The sequence below is a fragment of the Grampus griseus genome (assembly GCF_964374135.1).
Source record: "Grampus griseus genome assembly, chromosome: 17".
In the NCBI taxonomy this organism is placed as follows: Eukaryota; Metazoa; Chordata; class Mammalia; order Artiodactyla; family Delphinidae; genus Grampus; species Grampus griseus.
In genome coordinates this window covers 69,243,394-69,264,010 of record NC_139011.1, presented here as the reverse complement: position 1 = coordinate 69,264,010, position 20,617 = coordinate 69,243,394, and the positions used below count along the sequence as shown (strand labels likewise).

The following is a 20,617-nucleotide window of genomic DNA, read 5'->3' as shown; positions in this document are numbered from 1 at the left end:
ATTAACCTGCCCAAAAGTCCCAACTTTTATTCCCACGTGAACACAGCTTTTTGTTCTGTTCTTTCTTAGTGTGGGATTCTTATATCAGTCCTCTTCTCATTCTGTTTTATTGGGCTGCCTGGCCACTGGATGATTTTGCAGAATTTTAATTGCTTCAGTTTTACAGAATAAATATACCTTAAATTTACAGTAATAGGGTTGCTTTTTCAAAATTTTACTTCTGACCACTTAAAAATAACATCTATGAACCTTCTTCATTGCTTTCCAGAGGACTCTTTAGAGCATATATATGTTGGAGAGGCAGTGTGGTATAATGGGTAAAGGTCGTAAAGTCAGACCACTGCTGGTTCAAATCCTGACTCCACTACCTGGGGTGGGTTACTTCATCTTTTTTTTTTCGGTACGCGGGCCTCTCACCGCTGCGGCCTCTCCCATTGCGGAGCACAGGCTCCCGACGCGCAGGCTCAGCGGCCATGGCTCACGGGCCTAGCCGCTCCGCGGCATGTGGGATCTTCCCGGACCGGGGCACGAACCCATGTCCCCTGCATCGGCAGGTGGACTCTCAACCACTGTGCCACCAGGGAAGCCCTACTTCATCTTTTTATGCTTCATTTTCTGCTGGGTTTCCTCTCAGTGGGGCTGTTGTGAGGAGCAATCAGATTGATACAAGTAAAGCACAGTCTGGTTTATAATCTTGCTTAGCCACTCAATGTTAAATATTGTTAGGTTGCCAGTTTGATTTAGTTTGAAGAAAAGGAAAATCTTTCTTAAGGAGAGACAATGTGGAATAGCAAACTAATACATATAGATTTTGGAGTTGAACAGATTTGATTTGAACCCTAGCTCTATTGCCTATTTGCTGGATACTAGCTAGGGCAAGTGATTTAATCTTTCTACGTTTTTCTTCACAGCAATATATTCATTTCCAACCTATGACTTTAGCTCGTTTTTCCAGAGAAAATTGAGGCAAACAAGTGTGATATCTTTCAAACTTCTGCTCCCATACCTGCTTGGCTTTATTTTTAGCAAGACTGAGGATACATGACAGTCTGCATCTGTGTCCCTTTTCTGTGCTCTCAGAGTGTACCATGCATACATCTAAAATCATACTTAGCCAACTATTGAAGGTTCTATATTGCTTATCATTCAACCGCATTAGGTAAGTTCCTTGCAAGCAGAATTTTATCTTTGTTTTTCTGTTGCTTAATGCATAGTGAAAGCTTTAATAAGTGTTTGTTGAATGAAGGAATAAAAACAAATTTGAAACAAGTTGTTAATGTATTTGATTCAGTTTATTGACTGCCTGTGCAGTGCTGGGTTTTTTACACTCATCTCGAATCCTTAAAACAACCATATGAAGTGTTGCTAGCTTCACTTCCTAGATTAGGAAACTGAGGCTCAGATAATTTAAACGTGTCCAAGGACCCGAGGTAGAGAACTGTACATCTGTACAATTTGTAGTCATAGGAGAAAGGAGAAAGGATCTCCTGACAGAAGCTTTGGCCTTACAGAGAGGAACGCAGCAAGTGCCAAGCAGCAGCCTACCCAGGAGGGAGCAGAGTGAGGAATTCTGTTTCCTGATCCCTTTCTTTCCACCCCATGTCCTGCCAGTGCCTCTCTGGATGAAATCAACCAGCAGCTAGAGGGCAAGGGAGCCTGTGGGGTGCAGGCTTTAGAGGTTGGTGCCCTGGGGTGTGGAGCAGGGTGGAGATGGATCTGAAAAGGAAAATAGAGAATATCCAGTGCAGACTTCCTCTTTCTGTCCGTTAGTACTCACTCACCCTTTGGGCGTAAGGCTCCTGTTCCTAACTCAGGGGAAACGGAAGGTCCTCTAGTCACTGCAGCCAGTTCATGCGTGCTCCCCCATGGAGGCACTGCTAGTGTTCTTTGTGTAATGTAACAGAAAAAAACTGAAACAAAGCTGCTGTAGTCTCTGCGTCTGTAGCTAATCTTTTGGCTCAAGTTGGTAATCATTCCTTTTTTTTTCTAGTACTTATTTTACGTTCCCCTTACCCTCTGCCAGGTCAGTAGCTGCTTACCAGATGTCAGGGGTTATGCTTATTTTCTCCAGCAAAAATATCCCATCTGGAATTGCAGGCGTGATTGGCATCACCATCTGGTTAAATTTGTAGTGATCCGTAGTCATGCTCTAAGGTCTTTTGCCTTTGGTCTAGGTAAACAGGCATGCCAAACGGGGATGTAATAGGAACCAACGCCCCTGCATCCTTCAAATGTTTGATGATGGTACTGGTTTGTGAGCTTCTCCAGGGATGGGGTATAGTTATTGGTTTGCTTTCTTTGTGGGGAAACGGGGGAGAGTTCCAAGGGCTTCTTCATGGCCCTGTCTTCCCTAATGGCTTTTATGACAGAACAGGGAATCAATGCAGGGATTTGGCCAGTTACTAAGTATGTCTATTTCCACTAAAATTCTAGGACTAGGGAAATAACCACAGGATGGGCCTGTGCTCCCCTTGGACCCACCATGAGACACCAGGGTTGACTTTATCTCTCACCTCCTCGCTGGAGTGAGATGGGTGCTCTGACTGGTGGACCACGTTTTAGGTCTCCTGGGATTAGTGTCAGTTCAGAGCTCGTGTCCGGTAACCCTTGGAAAGACTACACATTTGTCTTTCCCCAGTGGACAGTCACCCTTGTGAATGGCTGCTGGTACCTCTTAGGTAAGGTCTGGAGAAAGCTTGGTGGGATACATCTGTGGCTGTGTGTAGGGCCACAGCAATCTTACACTCAGTCCTCCTTGGTCTAACATCCTGTGAATGTTAGGCTCCTCTCAGTAGGCTTTGAACTTTTTTCGGGGCTCTTTTGGCACCTAATTCCCATTAGGAGGCCATGAGGGGTTAGTGGGAGTAGGTGGTGAAGAGAAGTGGCATCCCCTTGTGAAACTACTTGAAAGGGTTTTATGGGGGGTGGGTTAGGAGGCTGCGTCTTCTCAGAGGGCTGTAAATTGCTGCTTTCAGCAGACATGTTCAGCGGAATGTGGAGTTCAACATTCTTAGCCTCATTTGTATCTGCCCCAGTGCTGCATCCATGATTTAGGATCATTTGACTTTGCAGGGTTGCATGTTTAATTGGTTCTGCAGCCCTTATCATCAGACTGTGGCTTGATCCTTAGCCCTGTCAGATTAGCAGCTGTTAGAAAAAAAGGACTCCTTTATAACAGCCGTAGATTTTCCACTCATCTGTTTGGGAGTTCATAACTTTGAATTTGTCGTTTGCTTGGTGCACATTCTCAAAGACCATCAGAAGCAGCCGCAGCCCATGTCACAATCTTTGAAATCAACATTTTCATCATCTACTTGGACTTACAGCACCTTGCTCACCACCTTTACTTCATCCTGGGACAGGGAATTTGAGTGATCTTGGTATCACTATGTGCCAGATTATCAGTTTCCCCTCCCCTCCCTCTATAGGAAGGTTATCAGGATGCATCAAACATGCATCCCATTTTTGAGGGTCTGTGTCCTGGGGTCATTCTTGGTAGCAGTTACCACGTCATTCGTGACACACTTGAGTAATTGAAGGGACTCGAACAAAGGGACTATTTACTAAGCTGTTGTGGGCAGAGGTGACAGAAGCAGCAGCAGCAGGGCGTGGTGAAGCACCCCTTCTAACAGTGTTTGGAAGCCGTACTACTCCCAGGCCTTTAACTGTAGCTGTGGGAGAGAGGTCACCTGGTGGGGACTGTGGCCTTGGGTGGAGAAACCGCTGCCTGTTAGAAAGGGAGGAGGAGAACTAAATACGTCCTACCCTTCCATCTCCTGCTAGTGCCTCGCATTGGATGAACCCAACCAGAAGACAGAGGGCAAGGGCAGGAGGCAGGCTGCCTCAGTGTGAGATCCACAGAGGCCCGCCTTCTGGGCCATGGCGGGGGGAGAAGCGTGGTGTTGGATCTGGAAGGGCAAATGGGGACCATTTAGCACTCTTGCCAGACTGGTATTTCTGGCCCAGATTTGAGTGTGCCCCTTGAGTGCTGGGCTCTACATTTAACCACCTGCTGTCCACGTAGGCTGAGATGTCCCCTGGGCACCTTGTGTGGACAACTTATCCTTCCCCCTCAGGTCTTTCTCCGTCGTCTGTTCCTGATGCCACTTAATGTCATATCTTAATGTCCGTTCCATAGGGAAGACCTGAGGCGTGATGTTCTCCTTTAGTTCTGCTCCTCCGGACCACGCACGGTAAGGCACAGTAGGCTTTCGAGCGCGTACGTAAATGTAGTACCAGCAGGCCCTACCACCCCCTGGATACACATTCTCAAGGGACAGGTGTGGCTAGTGTAGCACCATAACCTTCACTCTCTCATCATGTCTGCTGCAGATGGAGCAGAATGCGCTGGTGTGGGTCCTGGGGCTCCTGGACAGGGCTCACCTGCCTTTGAAGAGCTGTGGTTCCACTTGCTCTGATTGCTTAGCAGAAGAGCACTGTGCCTGGAGGACAAGGCTCTTGTCAAGATGGTGCCCTGGTCTAGTGGAGGTGGGGGGGAAGCTACTCTTCTGAGGTTTTAGGGTATTCTAACTTGTAACAAATGCTGCACCCTAAGCTTAGGAGGGGACCATGTTTTCTAACAACTAATTTAACTGCATATAAATCCTTCCTGACTGCATTTCCAGCAGCAAATCCAACAAAGTAGGCTTTGAATCATCTCAAAGGAACCACCTTTGTAATCAATTAAATTTCATTATACCTGGTTATTTGATGTCTGCTGATGGATATTTGAAATCGTTACTTGAATATAATTTATTTGCAACTGTTAGATCAGTCACAGTGACTTCCTGAAATTAATCACCGAGGGAACCTGGCAGACTAACCCTTTAAAAAGTATTATTTGGTGTCAGTGGAGACTGGGGGCTACTGTGTGTAGCAAAGGTGACATCATTGTGACATCTTGAGCCCTTTGTCCGTGGGTGGGATGATAATATTAGCATAATTGTATTTGTTTTGTATGAAGATCTACTGTAATATCTCTGACCAGGGGTCCAGTGCCTAAGAGTTATCCATAGTTGTTAAAATGCAGCCTAGCACAGTGGGTAAGAGTCAGGACCCTGGAGCCAGACAGCTTGGCTTCAAATCATTTAACCTGTCTGTGTGACAGTTGCCTCACTTGTAAAATGGGGGGTAAATAATTAGCTTACCATACAGGTTCCTAATCTGAAGCAAACTTCACCTGTTCATCTTGATGCTAGAAGCTTGAAAACCATCCTTTGAAAAACCCTGCTCTTAAATCCATCAAACTAGAGTCCTTTTAGTTGAGAGTCCTTTTAGCCCTTAGTCCATATGAGCCATGGTGTATAAACTCCCGGAGTTTCTTAGTAGAAAAGAAGGTAGATGGGATGTAAATGTTTGATTGTGACTTAGCTATTGACAGGGACATAACAGAAACTGTGTTTCTCACCTGGGCTGAGACTTTTGATCAAAGGTAAATTCCTGGCAGAATAAGCATAAAATGGGTTCTGTGAGCAAGGAATGGCAAATCACGGTATTTTAAAATCATTTTGCTAATTTTTTTTTTTTTTCTGTTGGTTAAGGTTGCATGATGGAATTTGAACATTACCTCAAGAGGTTTTATGTTTTGGATTAGCTAATTGTGTTTGTCCTCTGCTGACTATTTCTTCGGACTCACTTTTTGGTGTCCTTTTGAGGCAGTAAACTCAAAGGGATTATACCATGGACTACAAGGAAAGCTGTCCAAGTGTAAGCATTCCCAGCTCTGATGAACACAGAGAGAAAAAGAAGAGGTTTACTGTAAGTATGTAATGTAAAGCATATGGAACAAAATGGAACGTAGAGAATATTTCCAATTCTGCTGTTCTTCCTTAACCTAGAATGGCCTCCCCAGACTTTGCAGATTTTACTTATCTTTCAAATGATATATCCTCCACAGTCTTCTCTGTGTACTATAATGGAATACAATTTCCTTTTTTAGTGCAGAGTTTTGCCTGTTTACCTCTCCCTTTGGAGAAACTTGTGAAACTGTCTGATAGACCATCTCACCAGAAAATGTGCATACGTGTGGTTCTGTGACACATCACATCTCAGGGGGTCAATGGCCTCCAAAAGTCATTGATCCCATGTGAAGAACCACTGTCTTGAAATTTCCACAGTATCTTTCTTAAGACATTTGTCATTTTCTATCTCCATTTTAAAAATATTTTTAAAGGAGTAGTCTAACTCATTTTTTCACCATAAAGGTAAAGTCCATTTCTAATTTTACTTTTTATCACCATGGTATCTACTGTAGGACTTTATAAAGAATAAGCACAATGAATATTTGGCTGAGTCAGTGTATCAGTGACTGCTATTTGGAGAATAGTCACTTTTCTAATTAGTGTAATGAAACGTATTGTATTTAGTTCCAGTAGTCTTGTTAGTATATACAGAGATCTGCTGTCCTCCTCTCCCTGAAAAAAATGTCATTTATCGTGTCTGTAACTGATCTGGCCTTCCTTGTAAGGCCCCACCCACTGAGCAGTGTGAAGAAATTCATTTAACCCAATTCTGTTCAACAGTTTGAGCTAAAATTTAAGCAGTTTTTTTTTTTTGCGGTACGTGGGCCTCTCACTGTTGTGGCCTCTCCCGCTGCGGAGCACAGGCTCCGGACGCGCAGGCTCAGCAGCCATGGCTCACGGGCCCAGCCGCTCCACGGCATGTGGGATCTTCCCGGACCGGGGCACGAACCTGTGTCCCCTGCATCAGCAGGCAGACTCTCAACCACTGCACCACCAGGGAAGCCCTAAGCAGTTCTTTTAAGTAAAAATGCCCAGCCTGTCTTCATTGTGCTCTCTTTCTCTTATTTGAACACACACTCCTTCTCCAACTTGGCATCATGGTTTGTGGCAGGAGAGGTGTCCCCTTTCACAGTGTTTGTTCAGTTGATGACTGACCTCATGGTAGCCTGCTGAAGCCTTGGCATTCTTGTCATCGTTTAGATCTTTGCCATTCCAGGTGTAGAGTGACTGGTCTGGCAGACATCCAGCTGTGGTTGATCTGCCAGTCCTGGGCATTTTGTTGGCATCCACTGCTGGCATCTGCAGTTGATGAACTGATTTGTGATCTGCCCTTTGTTGGCTTGGCAAGGGTCGTGGTGATTGACTGCTGACTCAGCTTCCCCTTCGCTCGTGATGGCTGTAGACCCCACTGAAGCTCTGCGTGCCCTCCACCTTCTCTTGACTCAGGTGGTCTACCCTGGTCTCTGACCAGGGGGTCACCCGGCCCCTGCCAGCTGAGTGCCATGACAAGTGACTTTCAGCTCAGGTCCATGTCACATGGGAGTTGAGGAAAGCTGAGGAGTTAAACTAAACCCTTGGACCACCCCACTCTGCCTTCTTAACTAGGTGGGGTGGGGCCCCCCACTGGTGGTTTTCTCCCAGAGCCTCAGACAAGGAGCTGGAAACAGCCCTTCTGTCTTCTGTTCTCCCTTCCTTAATAAGCATACCTCCACACCCTGCATAGAAGCCCAGAGCAGAGAGATTGCAGTGTGTGTCTGGCCATTTGCCTCTCCTCAGATGTTGCAGCAATATCTTCAGCATTTCTTCCACATTCGTATAAGCCAGTTTTAGAAACATCATATTGATGGTAAACAAGAGGTCGGTATACTTAGCATAAGATAGTGGAGTGTGTGAAGTTTTCCTTCCTTCCCTCTCCTTACTTTTACCTTTGGACCATTCTCTCCTTCAAGGGCATAACCTCCTGCCAAGTTTGATGGAAGTTCATACATAGCAAATACAGGCGATGGGTTATCTCAGGTGTCCTTTTGTTTTTCGTGGTAGAGGTGTTTCCACGTCTTCTGTGAAAAGGTCGAGGAGGCCTGTAGTGTCACTCTTACCGGCTGTCCCCAGAGGTGTCCCCTGAGTTCTCCAAGGCTCTATCCACATCCCCTTGTTCACTTCCTTCCTTCAGATGCTCAGATGTTGCCTTGTTGTTAGAGAGGGTTTTTCTGACCACCCTATATAAAACAGCATCTTCACACTCTGCCCCTTTCACACTCTGTCCTGCTTACCCTGTGTAGTTTTTTAATAGCAGTTATCACCACCTGACATACTTTGGGTTTATTTATGTGTGCTTCCCTTAATTTGTTCTTTGAAGCAAGAACTTCCCTCACTATTGTTTCACCAATACCTAGAACAGTATTTGTTGAATTGAAGTTGAATGAAAAGTAGGATTAAGTTCACATGTTAGTTGCTGATCACTGCAGTACAGTCCCCGGTCCTCAGGAAACTTGGTTCTACTCAACACAGATAGACCTGACCCCACCCAGCACAGACTCTGTCCAGCTTCAGCATGTCTGTGTATTATTGGGGAACAAAAATAGACACTGCGTTAACTATTCAATAATATATATATATATATTTTTTGCGGTACGCAGGCCTCTCACCACTGTGGCCTCTCCTGTTGCGGAGCACAGGCTCTGGACACGCAGGCCCAGTGGCCATGGCTCACGGGCCCAGCGGCTCCGCGGCACGAGGGATCCTCCTGGACCGGGGCACGAACCCGTGTCCCCTGCATCGGCAGGCGGACTCTCAACCACTGCACCACCAGGGAAGCCCCTCAATAATAATTTTATACTCTAGTTTTCGTGTGTCTTTTAAACGACTTTACAGAGAAATGCACTGTGTTCTAGGATGTCTTGACTTAAACCAAGTCTAAATTATACTTTCATTTATCCACTCAACAAATTGTCCTTGAGTTTCTTGTCTTATGCCAGGGCTGTTCTAGGCACTGGGAATACAGTGGGTAGCAAGAATGATACAGCCCTTGCTCTCAAAGAACTTACATTCTGGTGGGGCAAGACAGGCAATATATTTTTAAAAAACTTAATAAGATTTATTGTACTGTTATTATTGTACTGTTTCTGTGAAATTTTGTGCATTTTTGCAAATGAGAGTGTTTTTTAAAATTTGAAGAGGTTTTGTTTTTGCCTGTTGGTACTTTATTAGAACTTAATAAGCCCTTGTTCATAAATCATCCTGCCAATTAATAACTTCACAGGGCTTTATCTTAAGCTCCTGTAAATAGAGTTGCAGCAGAACTGCTTTGGCCTGGAACCTAGGTTTGGGTTCTCATCTTGGCTGTACTTGAGTATCTATGGGAAGCCAACTTATCCCACTGGGAAGTCAGCACAAACAGTGCTGTTTGTTCAAGAATCTCGTAATCATATAAACCTAAGTATCTGATCCTTCGGTAGCAGGCCTGCTTCCAGGCCTATCTGATCCTGAATGCTGTAGGAGATAAATCTGTAGTCTCCTCCTAAAAACATGGCTCAACTTTTGTCAGCACCCAGACTAGGTTCTTTTTCCTCTACTTCTGCACTCTCTCCCATGGGAGCAGTGTCATCTTATAAACGATTCTGATATCTTACACCCAGTAGCTTCCTTTAGGACAATTTGATGTCCTCTTAGTTAACACCAGAAAATCCTCTTACTCCTGTAGCTCACATAGGGTGCCTGGATGCTCTTTTTCTCTCTGCTTAAGTGATTCATCACTTATCCAGGTAACTGATACAATGACTTTGCTTCACTTTCCAGGTGAGACCTGATCCCTTTCTCACAGGGGGATATGGCTTTACGTTCTGGGGCCCCTCGTACTAGGGGCCTGTTAATGTGACCATATCTTCAACAATACTGCAGAATTCCTACATTATAATCATATGCAGTATCAGGGAGATCTTTCTTCACAGTATTATCTATCTATGAACTGGTGAGTGTAGCTTTGCAGTCTTTTGTGGGAAAGGATAGTTTATACATATTTGTATGCCCGTCTTCTAAAATAAACCTGGTTTACTCTGTTATCTAACAGACTGTGGACAATTGTATTGTAAATATCTCTTTCCCCTAATCTTCACTGTAAAATAGTGAGATTGATAACCCAAGCCATACATCAGTGAACCTTTCCTCATATACCTGGATCCTTGTTATTTTTCTCTTTAGAAATTATAAAAGATCTTTGGGGTTCCAAATTGTTTTCTGTACATTGGTATGTTGAATTATATTCTGAGAGTATCTGTGGGACGAATTATGAGAGTTAATTCTGTATTATAACTGTTGATTTGATACTTGTTCTAGTGCATGGAGGGTTAGAAGATTTAGATTTTAGTCTCACAAGTCTGTGGACTTGGGCAAGTTACTTAACTTTGGGGGGCCATCATTTCCTCATCTGTAATGGGGGTTGTAATATTTATTCTGCTTATTTCCTCATAGGGTTGTTGACTGTGGTTATGTGAAATTATGTATATATGAAAATATTAAACACAGGTTAAGATGGTAGTAGGAAATCTGAGGATAAATTCTTAGTTTGAAAAATACTGTGTAAAAGATGCCCTGAAAGGAAGAGAACTAATAATTTAGTGTTTACTGTGTTCCAGGCATTCCTTTTGAAAATACTTTATCATTTCGTGGTAGTGGTTACTGCTGGGGAAGAAGAGAGCAGAATGGCATCCGTTGAAACTATAATGTTTTATTTTGAGGGAAGAAAATCTGAAACAAGAATGGCCAAATGTCAGAATTCAGAGTATCTAAATAATGAGTACATGGGTATTCATTGTGTTATTCTCTGAAAACTATGGAAATATTTCATAACATTTTAAAAATAAAACACTTTTCAACAAGATAAAATAAGTTTCAGTTGGTATACTTCTGTATCTTGGAGAATCACATATAAATAGTAATGTCTAATATCAGATTCATGAGTATGAAAGCAGGTTATTTGCATATGTAAATAGCTAATGTGCTTTTTTTGTGTGATCAAATTTTATTGTTATTTTTTCTTTCCACAGGTTTATAAAGTTCTGGTTTCAGTGGGCAGGAGTGAGTGGTTTGTCTTCAGAAGATATGCGGAGTTCGATAAGCTTTACAACACTGTAAGTAACAGTCAGTCTACAAGATTTTTATTTAAAACAAAACACCTGAGAAAACTGGAAAATGAGATTTATTTGATAATTAAATAATACTTACATATATCAGATAAGCAGAAAAGGGTAAGGGGTTCTTCAAAACATCCTGACTTTGGAATTCTTACCCAAAAGGGTGGAGAGAGGACTGTTGAGAAGTTTCAGATAAACTATTGAAGATATGAAAACTAAATATACAGCTTAAAATACATTTCAGTGTCATAGGAGATTAGAAATAAATCCTTTCTACCTACCTTTCTAATAATTGTTAATTATCATGCTCTTTGTGGTTAAATTGCCCAACTATAAGGTTTAGGTCTGAAAGTCTGTCATAAGCCTACCTACCTTCCATGGTTTCATTCTCTGTTAGAAATTAGTCTAAGGTTCCAGAGTTTAAGTAGCTAACACAGCTGAAATGAATATTGACTTTCAAAAGCCTGACAGTTACCTGAGATCATTAGTTATTTAAATAACTAAAACCTGTTTTATATATTCATAGTTCAGATATTATTTTTCATCCAGTGTTTACAGTTACAGTTTCTACCATAGGAAGCTAGAGCACCATGGTCATTTTAACACATCAGGCCAGATCTTACACAGGGACCAGTGTTTGTGGAGAGCATTGCCTTTAAGGTTATGCATACGTAGGAGGCCAGAGGACACTGCCTTTGTTGGTCATTAGAGACCCCAGGTTATTGAGACAGCTCTGGGTTCCAAGCTTTGCTTCAGTTAAGAAAAAAAAGCAGTTGGGCCTCAAATCACAAATTTAAATTTCTTCTGCTCTAACAATAAATAGCAATCTCCTCATGTTGTTATTTTTAAAATAGTAGATTATTAGGCATCCTCCAGAAAAAACTGTTTCATATTTTAAAAGTTAACTTTTTCAGTTTTCTTATCCCTGTCTCTTGATTTTAAAAATAGTGTTAGATGGATATATGTCTATGGGTTATCATTTGTAAAATATTTTAAATATGGGGGAAGGTAAGCATATCTCAGTTAAGAGGTAAATTACTTCCTAAATGGGCCAGAATGAATCAAATGTTGTCTAGCTGCACAACTTCCTGTGTTTCCTTAAGTCATGAAAGTTAGGTGTTAATATTTGAGTATCTTTAGTTATAAAGGTAAAGTAGGAAAGTTTATTGGGGGCACTCCTCCCATATGATCACTTTAATTCTCTTTCCATCAAGCAACCCATGTTAAGCTTTTTGCAGAAAATTTTCCCTAATGTTAGTTGAGTCTTTACCATCCATCTCCCTCATTTTTCCTGTATTTCTCTTCCTTTTTTCATCTTTTTCTTATTTTCCCATTTTCTGTGTCTTCCTCTCTTCTTATGTAACTCCTTCCAATTCTGCCTTTTGTGGTGAGGCGCTAAGAAAAAAACAGGGGAATGGTATCAGTTGTGTTCTTTGAAACTACAGAAGTGAAGTTAAACTTGGACTGGATTTCTCCAAGTTTGAAAACACAAATTCTTTCCCTATGCTCCTTTTAGAATAAAGAAAAAAGTGAAATTTCCAATCTGTAAAATGTTAACTGTCAGTTTAAATGTGTATTTATGACTGTAGTTTACATTTGGAAGCTTTTTATTAAAAGCTTGTTGAACACATACAGAAGTAGAGAGACTAGTATAAATAGAGAAGATAATGTAATGTGCCATCCATCTCCAGCAATTACCGTACACGGCCATTCTTGTTTCATCTCTGTCCCTAGCCAGCCCACTGAATTATGAAGCAAATTTCCAGACATCATGTCTTTCCATTTATAAATATTTCTGTATACATCTTTAAAAAGATAAAGATTCTTTAAAAAATATACATACAATATCATTATCACATCTAAAAATAATTAACAATAATGCCTTAATGTCAAATACTTAATGTCATATAAACTGGTTGATAAGTCTATGAAGTGTATTTTGTTTTGTTTTGTTTTGTTTTTTTGGTACGCGGGCCTCTCACTGTTGTGGCCTCTCCCATTGCGGAGCACAGGCTCCGGACGTGCAGGCTCAGCGGCCATGGCTCATGGGCCCAGCCGCTCCACGGCATGTGGGATCTTCCCGGACCGGGGCACGAACCTGTGTCCCCTGCATCAGCAGGCAGACTCTCAACCACTGCGCCACCAGGGAAGCCCTGAAGTGTCTTTTTTTTAACATTGTTATAAGTTTATTTTTTTGTTTAACTTTTTAAAAAATATTTTGTTGAAATATAGTTGATTTTATGACCTGTCTTTTAATCACTGTTTTCCCCTCCACCTCTCTTTCCTTTTTTTTTTTTTTACAATTTTTTGTTGAAAGAAACAGGGTCATTTGTCTGCAGATTTTTCATTCTGAATTTTGCTGAGAGCATGCTCATGGTATAGAGTGATTAATACATTCTCCTATTTGTATTTCCTGTCAGTGGAGGTATATATATAATGTGTGTGTGTTTGTGTATACATAGTGTATGTTTGGTTGTTGTTTCTAAAACATCTAAATTTACTAGAGGAATGCAAGGATTGGTAAGACTGTGTATGTGTGGTTTTTTGACATCAAGCTTACAGTAAAAATAAGCATTTACCCATTTTTATGGCTTTACTGCCCAAATTTAATTTCTTCAGGACGAAGTTTTTCTTTCTCTGGGGATAAGCAAATCTGAGAAACAATTATTAATAGGAGGAAGGCTAGAGCAGAGGGTATTGAAAGCAAAATTCATCAGCTTTCTCAGAAAACAATTGTCAGTGTGTTCACTTAGAGAGAACACAAACATCACATCTCCTGAGGTAACAAAACAGTGAGTAACGTATTCAAAACCTATACTCCAGGTTCTAGTCTAAGCACTTAACATAGATGATTTTCTTTAAGCCTCACAACAAATCACTAAGGTAAGTGCAAAGATTATCCCCATTTTCCAACAAGAAAACTGAAGCTCAGAGATGTTAAGTAACTTATTGCAGGTCACAAAGATACTAAGTGTTTTATTGGGACAAAATGAGATTAGTCAGACTAATGGTATTTTATTGGTACAATTTAATATTGTACATTTGATCATGATATACTTAAAGGTATGTCTTATGGCGGATTTTTTTGAAAATCAGATTGTATTTTGTTTTGGTACATGTATACCTGGAAGACCTATAAAATTAAGTTCATGTAATGTTATGTTTTCAATTCTAGTTAAGGAAACAATTTCCTGCTATGGCCCTGAAGATTCCTGCCAAGAGAATATTTGGTGATAATTTTGATCCAGGTAAGCAATAACTTCATAGACCAGCCATAAGTGATGGTTGAAGTTTGAAAAAGTAGTTAACATATTCATTGCAGTGTATAGTAGTATAACGTTACAAAGCTAATGGATCTCATGCTCTATGAAATTAATGCCTCAGGAAGGTGCTTACTGTGTACCAGCCGTTGTTTTTAAACACTTTATATGTTTTAATTCATTCAGTCCTCACAACAACCCTTTGAGGTGGGTATTATTATCATCACTATTTTATAGGTAAGGAAACTGAGGCACAGGTTGACTGATTTGCCCAGGGTCGCCTACAGCTAGTAAAAGTCAGATTTGGAAGTTAAATTCAAGCAGTCTGGCTTCAGATAAATCTATTGATTATTAAGGATAACGGGCAGTACTTTTCTAACCATGAAACATTTACTAAATGTGTACTCTGTACACGGCACCCTGCAGGCCTCTGAATGGGGTACCAAGAAAATGTCCTGTTGTTCCCCCTTGGGGAGCCTGATGACACATAGGATCTCAGAAATCTGGAGGCTGTATATATGTCTGAAGCCTCAACTTCAAACTTTTTTTTTTTTTTTTAACTAGAATCTAGAAGAAATTAACCCAGTACACAAATGGCGACCTATAGAGAGATAGAAGTCTCTATCCACCAGAAATTCTATGCTGTAAAGTCATCTGTTTATGCCACAGGTGGATCCTGACATGCTATCGAGTTTCCTCCCTCCCCACCATCTTACCTCCTAAACTAATTTGCTTGTAACCTTGTAACCCATCAGACCTGTGATTCCTTATGTAGGAGCTCTCAAATGGCTTATCTTGCTTCCTCTCTACCACCTAACCTTATACCATTCCTTTTCCTCCCAGACCTTTTCACTATACCTTGTGCAGTTCTGCCCGCGATGAACAAGCTCCTTTATCCTCTGTCTTCTTATTTCTTTCACGTTCTTGCTGTAATTAAAACTGAGTTCCCCCCCCCCCCCCGCCCCGCGAGGGTGCTGGAATCCCCTGTAACCCTCTCAGCTGGAGACTCTTTATTCTTTTACACTTTCTGAACCTCAGGATGGAGAGGCTTCTCGTTTCCCCTGTTCTTTTTCACTTCCCCTATTTTATGTAGACTTTTATTCTCTTGGGAGAATTTAGCACACTTTATTATTATTGCCAGTTTGTCTCATCGGGCTGTAGATTTTATGAAGGTAGATACTGTATCTTTTTTATTTAATTATAGTGCCTAATAAATATTAGATTCTCAATAAATGTTACTTGAATACATGAATCCATTAATAAAGAGACGATTGAGTTGGCACAGCAAAGCCAGTTACACATTCCATGGACTGATTCTATCGGCCAGTGGCTTTTGTATTCTTGTTCTCTTGTTTTGTTATTAGCTGTAGAACACTTTTTTCCTAGTGAAATCTGATGCAGAAAAATGTAATGTGTAGAACAAATAAAAACGGAGCTGCTTTGTTGGTGCAGCAGTGAAGTATGTCTGTGGAGCATAGGTTGAAAAACATCGTGAGGGCAACATGGGGGCCTTAGAGATATTTGAGCGAAGTGGCAACATGATGTGAAACCAACAGTGTATAATGTATAGTAGGCACAGCAGAGGGAACACGAGATAGAGACTGGGAGTCTGGTTAAGGGAATATTCCAGTAGTCCTCAAATTAGGTGATGAGAGCTGCAACTCAGGTGGAAATGGGGCTAAAAATTGAGCCATGTGTAAGAAATCTTTTAATGAAAAATCTGTAAGAAATCTTGGTGATTGCTTAGGTAAAGGAGACATATAGAGAAGAGAATCAGAGATAACTGAAGTGTCAGGCCTGGGTGAATGAGAGAATTAATTAATTTGAAGTGACAGACATTTAAGAGGATTCAAACTACATGTTAGTGATTAACATGAGGCTTGAACTTGGGTTAGAGTTCTGTGGAGCCCTTAGTTAAACCCTAAAATCAGAATCATTTTATCCAGGGAAGGAGGCAAAGAGATAAAGACCTGCAGCATTGCTACTTCATGGTTCAAGGCAAAATACCAGACAGTGCCCTGTGGTATTTATGTTTGGTAGATTAATTATTTGATACTAAAAATTGATTTTTATTGAAGAACATTTTGAAATCAATCCTGAGCATGTGGTATATGACTTGGCAACAGTGAAGTAGCCTATATGTTATAGATTTTTGGAAAGCCTTTCATTGGGGAGATCAAATCTAAGTCATACTCAACAAACCAAAGATTGGTAGGATGTTCATTTTATTAGGCTTTGGCTAAACAGACATTCTCATATTTTGCTGGTGGGAATACAAACCTTATGAAATTTGGTAATATTTAGCAAAACTATATATACATTTCCCTTTGACCAAGAAATCACATTTCTAGGAATCTATTCTAAAGATAAACTGCATCGGAAATGATGTATGTATGTACGAGACTGTTTATTGTGATGCTGTTTTTCATAGCAAAAACTGGAAACAACTGAAACATCCTTCCAGTATTGGAATATGGTACAGCTGTAAAAAGGAACGAAAAACTCATTGTGCATTACTGTGGAGTGATCTCCAGAATACCTGGTTAAGTGGAAAAAACAAGGTGTAGATGTGGACAGTGTATATTTTTTGTGTAGGAAAGGATGTGAAGATTCAAAAGGAAATAATGGAAGAATAAATCAAAAACTAAAAACTGATGACCTTAAGGAGGGAGAGGCCAACTGGAGACAACAGAGGTGGATGTTAGACCTCCCTGGATGAATCTTGTGCACAGCTTTGCATATTTTAAACAATTTAAAAACAAAAACAAATGCAACAATATTGAAGTCTCTAACAACTGAAAATAAACAAGGAAAAAATATAACTGTATTCTGATTGGTGGTGAAACACATGGAGAATAATTACTTTAAATGACTTTAAAACATGGAAACTCAGCTTTATATTCCTCATGGCAAAAAAAAAAGCGTACAAAGAAATTTTATCCTGCATTCAATAGTCTCATTGATAATATAGAGTTATTTTGTAATTATGTTAATGTCATGAGAACCAAAATTTTAAGCAGAAGAGGAAAGAGATACAAATATAAAATCAAAGATTTTAAGTAAAAATTCCTGTAATTTTAAACTTGGGAATACAGTATGAAATCATGATTTATTTTTCTCTTTCTAAAACAATACATATTTCCCAGTGCTCTCCACTGGAAATGCCTGAAAACAATAACAAATAAGTAGCAGCAAACACCCTTAGCATCCAGGTTGTAATCTCTAAATACCATTTCCCCCTTAAAGGAACCACACTTCCATGGCAGTTCCAGGTGCTGGGCAAGAAATGTACAAGATGGTCCTAGGATATCTTGGCCTGAAAGCAAAGAAGCTATACAAGAATACTGAGGTTTTATCAAAAGGACACAGGGGCCCAATTGATGGGGCTTTCACTGGCCAAAGATGGGACAGTTAGAGCATGAAGAAAGAAATTGTCCTTTTAATTTAACCCCGTGTTTGACAGCTACCATATAGAGTTTTTCCATACATCTTTCTGAGTTCTTATGCTGCAGCTTCTAAGTCCATGCGTGTCATTTTCTTCTCTTTTTTTTTCCACTTTATGTTGGTGGTTACCAACCTCTGTAAGATAAGTTTTACATACTTGAGGCAGATTTTAAGGGTTATTTCTGCCTATACTTTTCTAAGTTAAAATTTCATTTTGAATTTAAGGATCTTTCTGTAGAGTATACACAGAATTAGCTATACTTCTATATTCTAAATAGTTTAATATCAAACGTTTTGCTGATAGGATCTTGGAATCAATATATAAATTACATTTTTTGGTAGTTTTAAAAACAAAACAAGATTGTCTTTACTACTGAAAAATAAAATTACAAAGTAACAAAACAGTTGAGTTAAATAAGGGATGGGGCATATGAAATTTGGAGACTGTGAATGCTAGAATGTGTAATCATTTTGTTTGGTATTTTTTTTATTCATTCACAAACATCAGTTAAGTACATTCCAAGACACTGTGTTAAGGGCTAAAGTTAGAAAAAAATTTTTACAGGCATGATGCTAGCCTTCAATGACTTACATAGAAAATCACTTTTATTTCTCAATTTTAAATTCTGCTATTTGAAGAGAAATCGATTTATACAAAATAAAAACCTATTTTTAGCAGCAGAGTTTTGGTAATACTCAACCAGTTAATCACAATTTCCAGTTGCAAGAATTTCAGTATTTCTTGATTTCGTTTGTTTTTAAGTTAGCATGATTTTTCAGCCACCAGTGTCATAGTGTTAATTCTTATTACCTGGTAGTACACGAGGAGTTGGACAAAGCAAAGTGTCTCCACGTTTTGTAGTGAGTCTGTTTAGAACCTAAAATAGGCATTTTTTTGGAGCATTTTCTTTTGGGGAATATGTTACCTGCTTTATTTTATTTATTTATTTATTTTTAATAAATTTATTTACTTATTTTTGGCTACGTTGGGTCTTCGTTGCTGCGCGCGTAGTTGCGGTGAGCCAGGGCTACTCTTTGTTGCGGTTCACGGGCTTCTCATTGCGGTGGCTTCTCTTGTTGCAGAGCACGGGCTCTGTGTGCACAGGCTTCAGTAGCTGTGGCACACGGGCTCAGTAGTTGTGGCTCGCGGGCTCTAGAGTGCAAGCTCAGTAGTTGTGGCGCACGGGCTTAGTTGCCCCGTGGCATGTGGGATCTTCCCGGACCAGGGCTCGAACCCATGTCCCCTGAATTGGCAGGAGGATTCTTAACCACTATGCCACCAGGGAAGTCCTACCTGCTTTATTTTAATTTTATAATAATTGTATTTACAGATTTAAGAAATATATATTTGTAAGTATTCCTTATTGTATATCAAGAAACATGAATTAAGAAATAACTTCTTAATCAAAATTCACTATCTTGTGCTTGTCTATTCTTGTATAACTGTATTGATGATAATTACAGTCTGATATAAATAATCATAATAGTATTGTCTCTCCTAACAGATTTTATTAAACAGAGAAGAGCGGGACTGAATGAATTCATTCAGAACTTAGTTAGGCATCCAGAACTTTACAACCAGTAAGTAATTTTCATTGTGTTCTAAGGAGGCACTGAAACCCAACCTAAGACTATTGAATAAGCTACTGATCCAGGTTTTATACATTCTGTGGAATATTATTGTGCTGTATATTTTTGTGAAATCTTCCTCAAGAATTTTTCCTCTGGTATTCTTAATCTTCTTTTCTCTCCATCAACTCAAGGCCCTAGTTATTTTCTTTCTTCCTATTGTACTTGTATTTTTTTTGTAGATTAAACTTGAAAGGAATTTGCACAGTTAAAACATTTTGCTAATTATTTGATGTTATATTTATTCGTGCATTGAGAAAGCATTTCGTATGTACCTCTGTGTGCATTGGGAATAAAAAGAGAAATTAGTGTTATCCTTACCTTCCAGAGGCATAGGCTTCCAGGTACGTGGGAGAAACAGGTGTAGAAACAAGCAATTAAAGCAAAGAAAGTTTTATGAAAAAAGTCTGGAAGACAACAGAGAAAAACGTGGCCAACTCTTCTTGGGGTGGGTGGGTGTCAAGGAAGGCTTCCTGGAACTTAAAGGATGTGCAGTCTTTCAAGAAGAAAGCTAGGGAGAGCATTCTAGGCCAAGGGAGCAGTGCTTGTAACAGAGTCTACAAAGAGCCTGCAATTGTTCAGCATGCTCACGTATTAACATTTCACGACGACTGGAACACAGAGTAAGTTTACAGAAAGGAGATGAAGCTGAAGGAGTTGGCGAGGGCCAGGCACACTTGCTACCACTTCTTGTGCGACCTGGGTCAGCGTTCTCTCATCCCAGACAAGGCCTTCAGGCCTTCTCAGCACAACCTTCCAGGCAGCCACTTAACACGAGGGCACTTTCCCAGCCCTATGTGTGTCTGGTAGGCCAGCAGCTCCTGTGAAGGCAGAAGGGTGGGTCATATCAGAAATACCTAGAAGGTATAGGTAGATCCGTGGTTTGAGATGTATTTTCATTTTAAGTCTGGTAATTGGTTCATTGGTGTTCATTATGTTTATTGTGATTTGTTATGTGCATGTATGTTACTTATATTGTTTAGTATGTATAAAGTATTAACATTCTAAGAAGAATAAAGAGAACCAAGGAGAATATCTGGGGAACGTTTCTGCAGCTCACCTGTCTGGGTAGATGTAAAGGCTGCCTGTGGACATTGATGCAGTCATGGCACCTTTTAACAGTCTTTTCAGAATCACAACATTGAAGGACTATGTTTTTAGCAATTGTCCTCAGAACGATTATTACCATTTTATAGTTCTTTATAGTTTATAGAGGGCTTCTATCTTCTGAGCAGGTGCTCTGACCTTTTTTAACTTAATTTAATTTACTAAATTAGTAAAATACTGGAGCTGGACTTCCTGTGACCAAGGTCTTCTGCCCAGTGCTCTGGGTTTCATTTCCCCTGATGCTCACAGATAGGACGAGGGTCACGGGGAGGTCCAGCACCTGCTGTAGCTCTGGGATCAGCCCCCG

General features: G+C 40.3%; 1 protein-coding gene across 4 annotated transcripts in view; it reads left to right on the top strand.

Moving 5' to 3' along the window:
• Positions 1-20,617, top strand: part of LOC309835394 (serine/threonine-protein kinase Sgk3) — a 110,825-nt gene that overhangs the window by 55,436 nt on the left and 34,772 nt on the right. For 2 of the 4 annotated variants that reach the window (XM_082674838.1, XM_082674836.1), the window contains exons 1-4: positions 5,493-5,757; positions 10,784-10,867; positions 14,046-14,118; positions 19,080-19,155. In XM_082674838.1, coding sequence (XP_082530964.1) covers positions 5,680-5,757; positions 10,784-10,867; positions 14,046-14,118; positions 19,080-19,155 — 311 coding nt within the window. In that variant the 5' untranslated portion in view covers positions 5,493-5,679. Of the gene's footprint in view, positions 1-4,138; positions 4,194-5,492; positions 5,758-10,783; positions 10,868-14,045; positions 14,119-19,079; positions 19,156-20,617 lie in introns of those variants that run through there. The other 2 variants (XM_082674837.1, XM_082674839.1) reach the window with 2 other exon arrangements.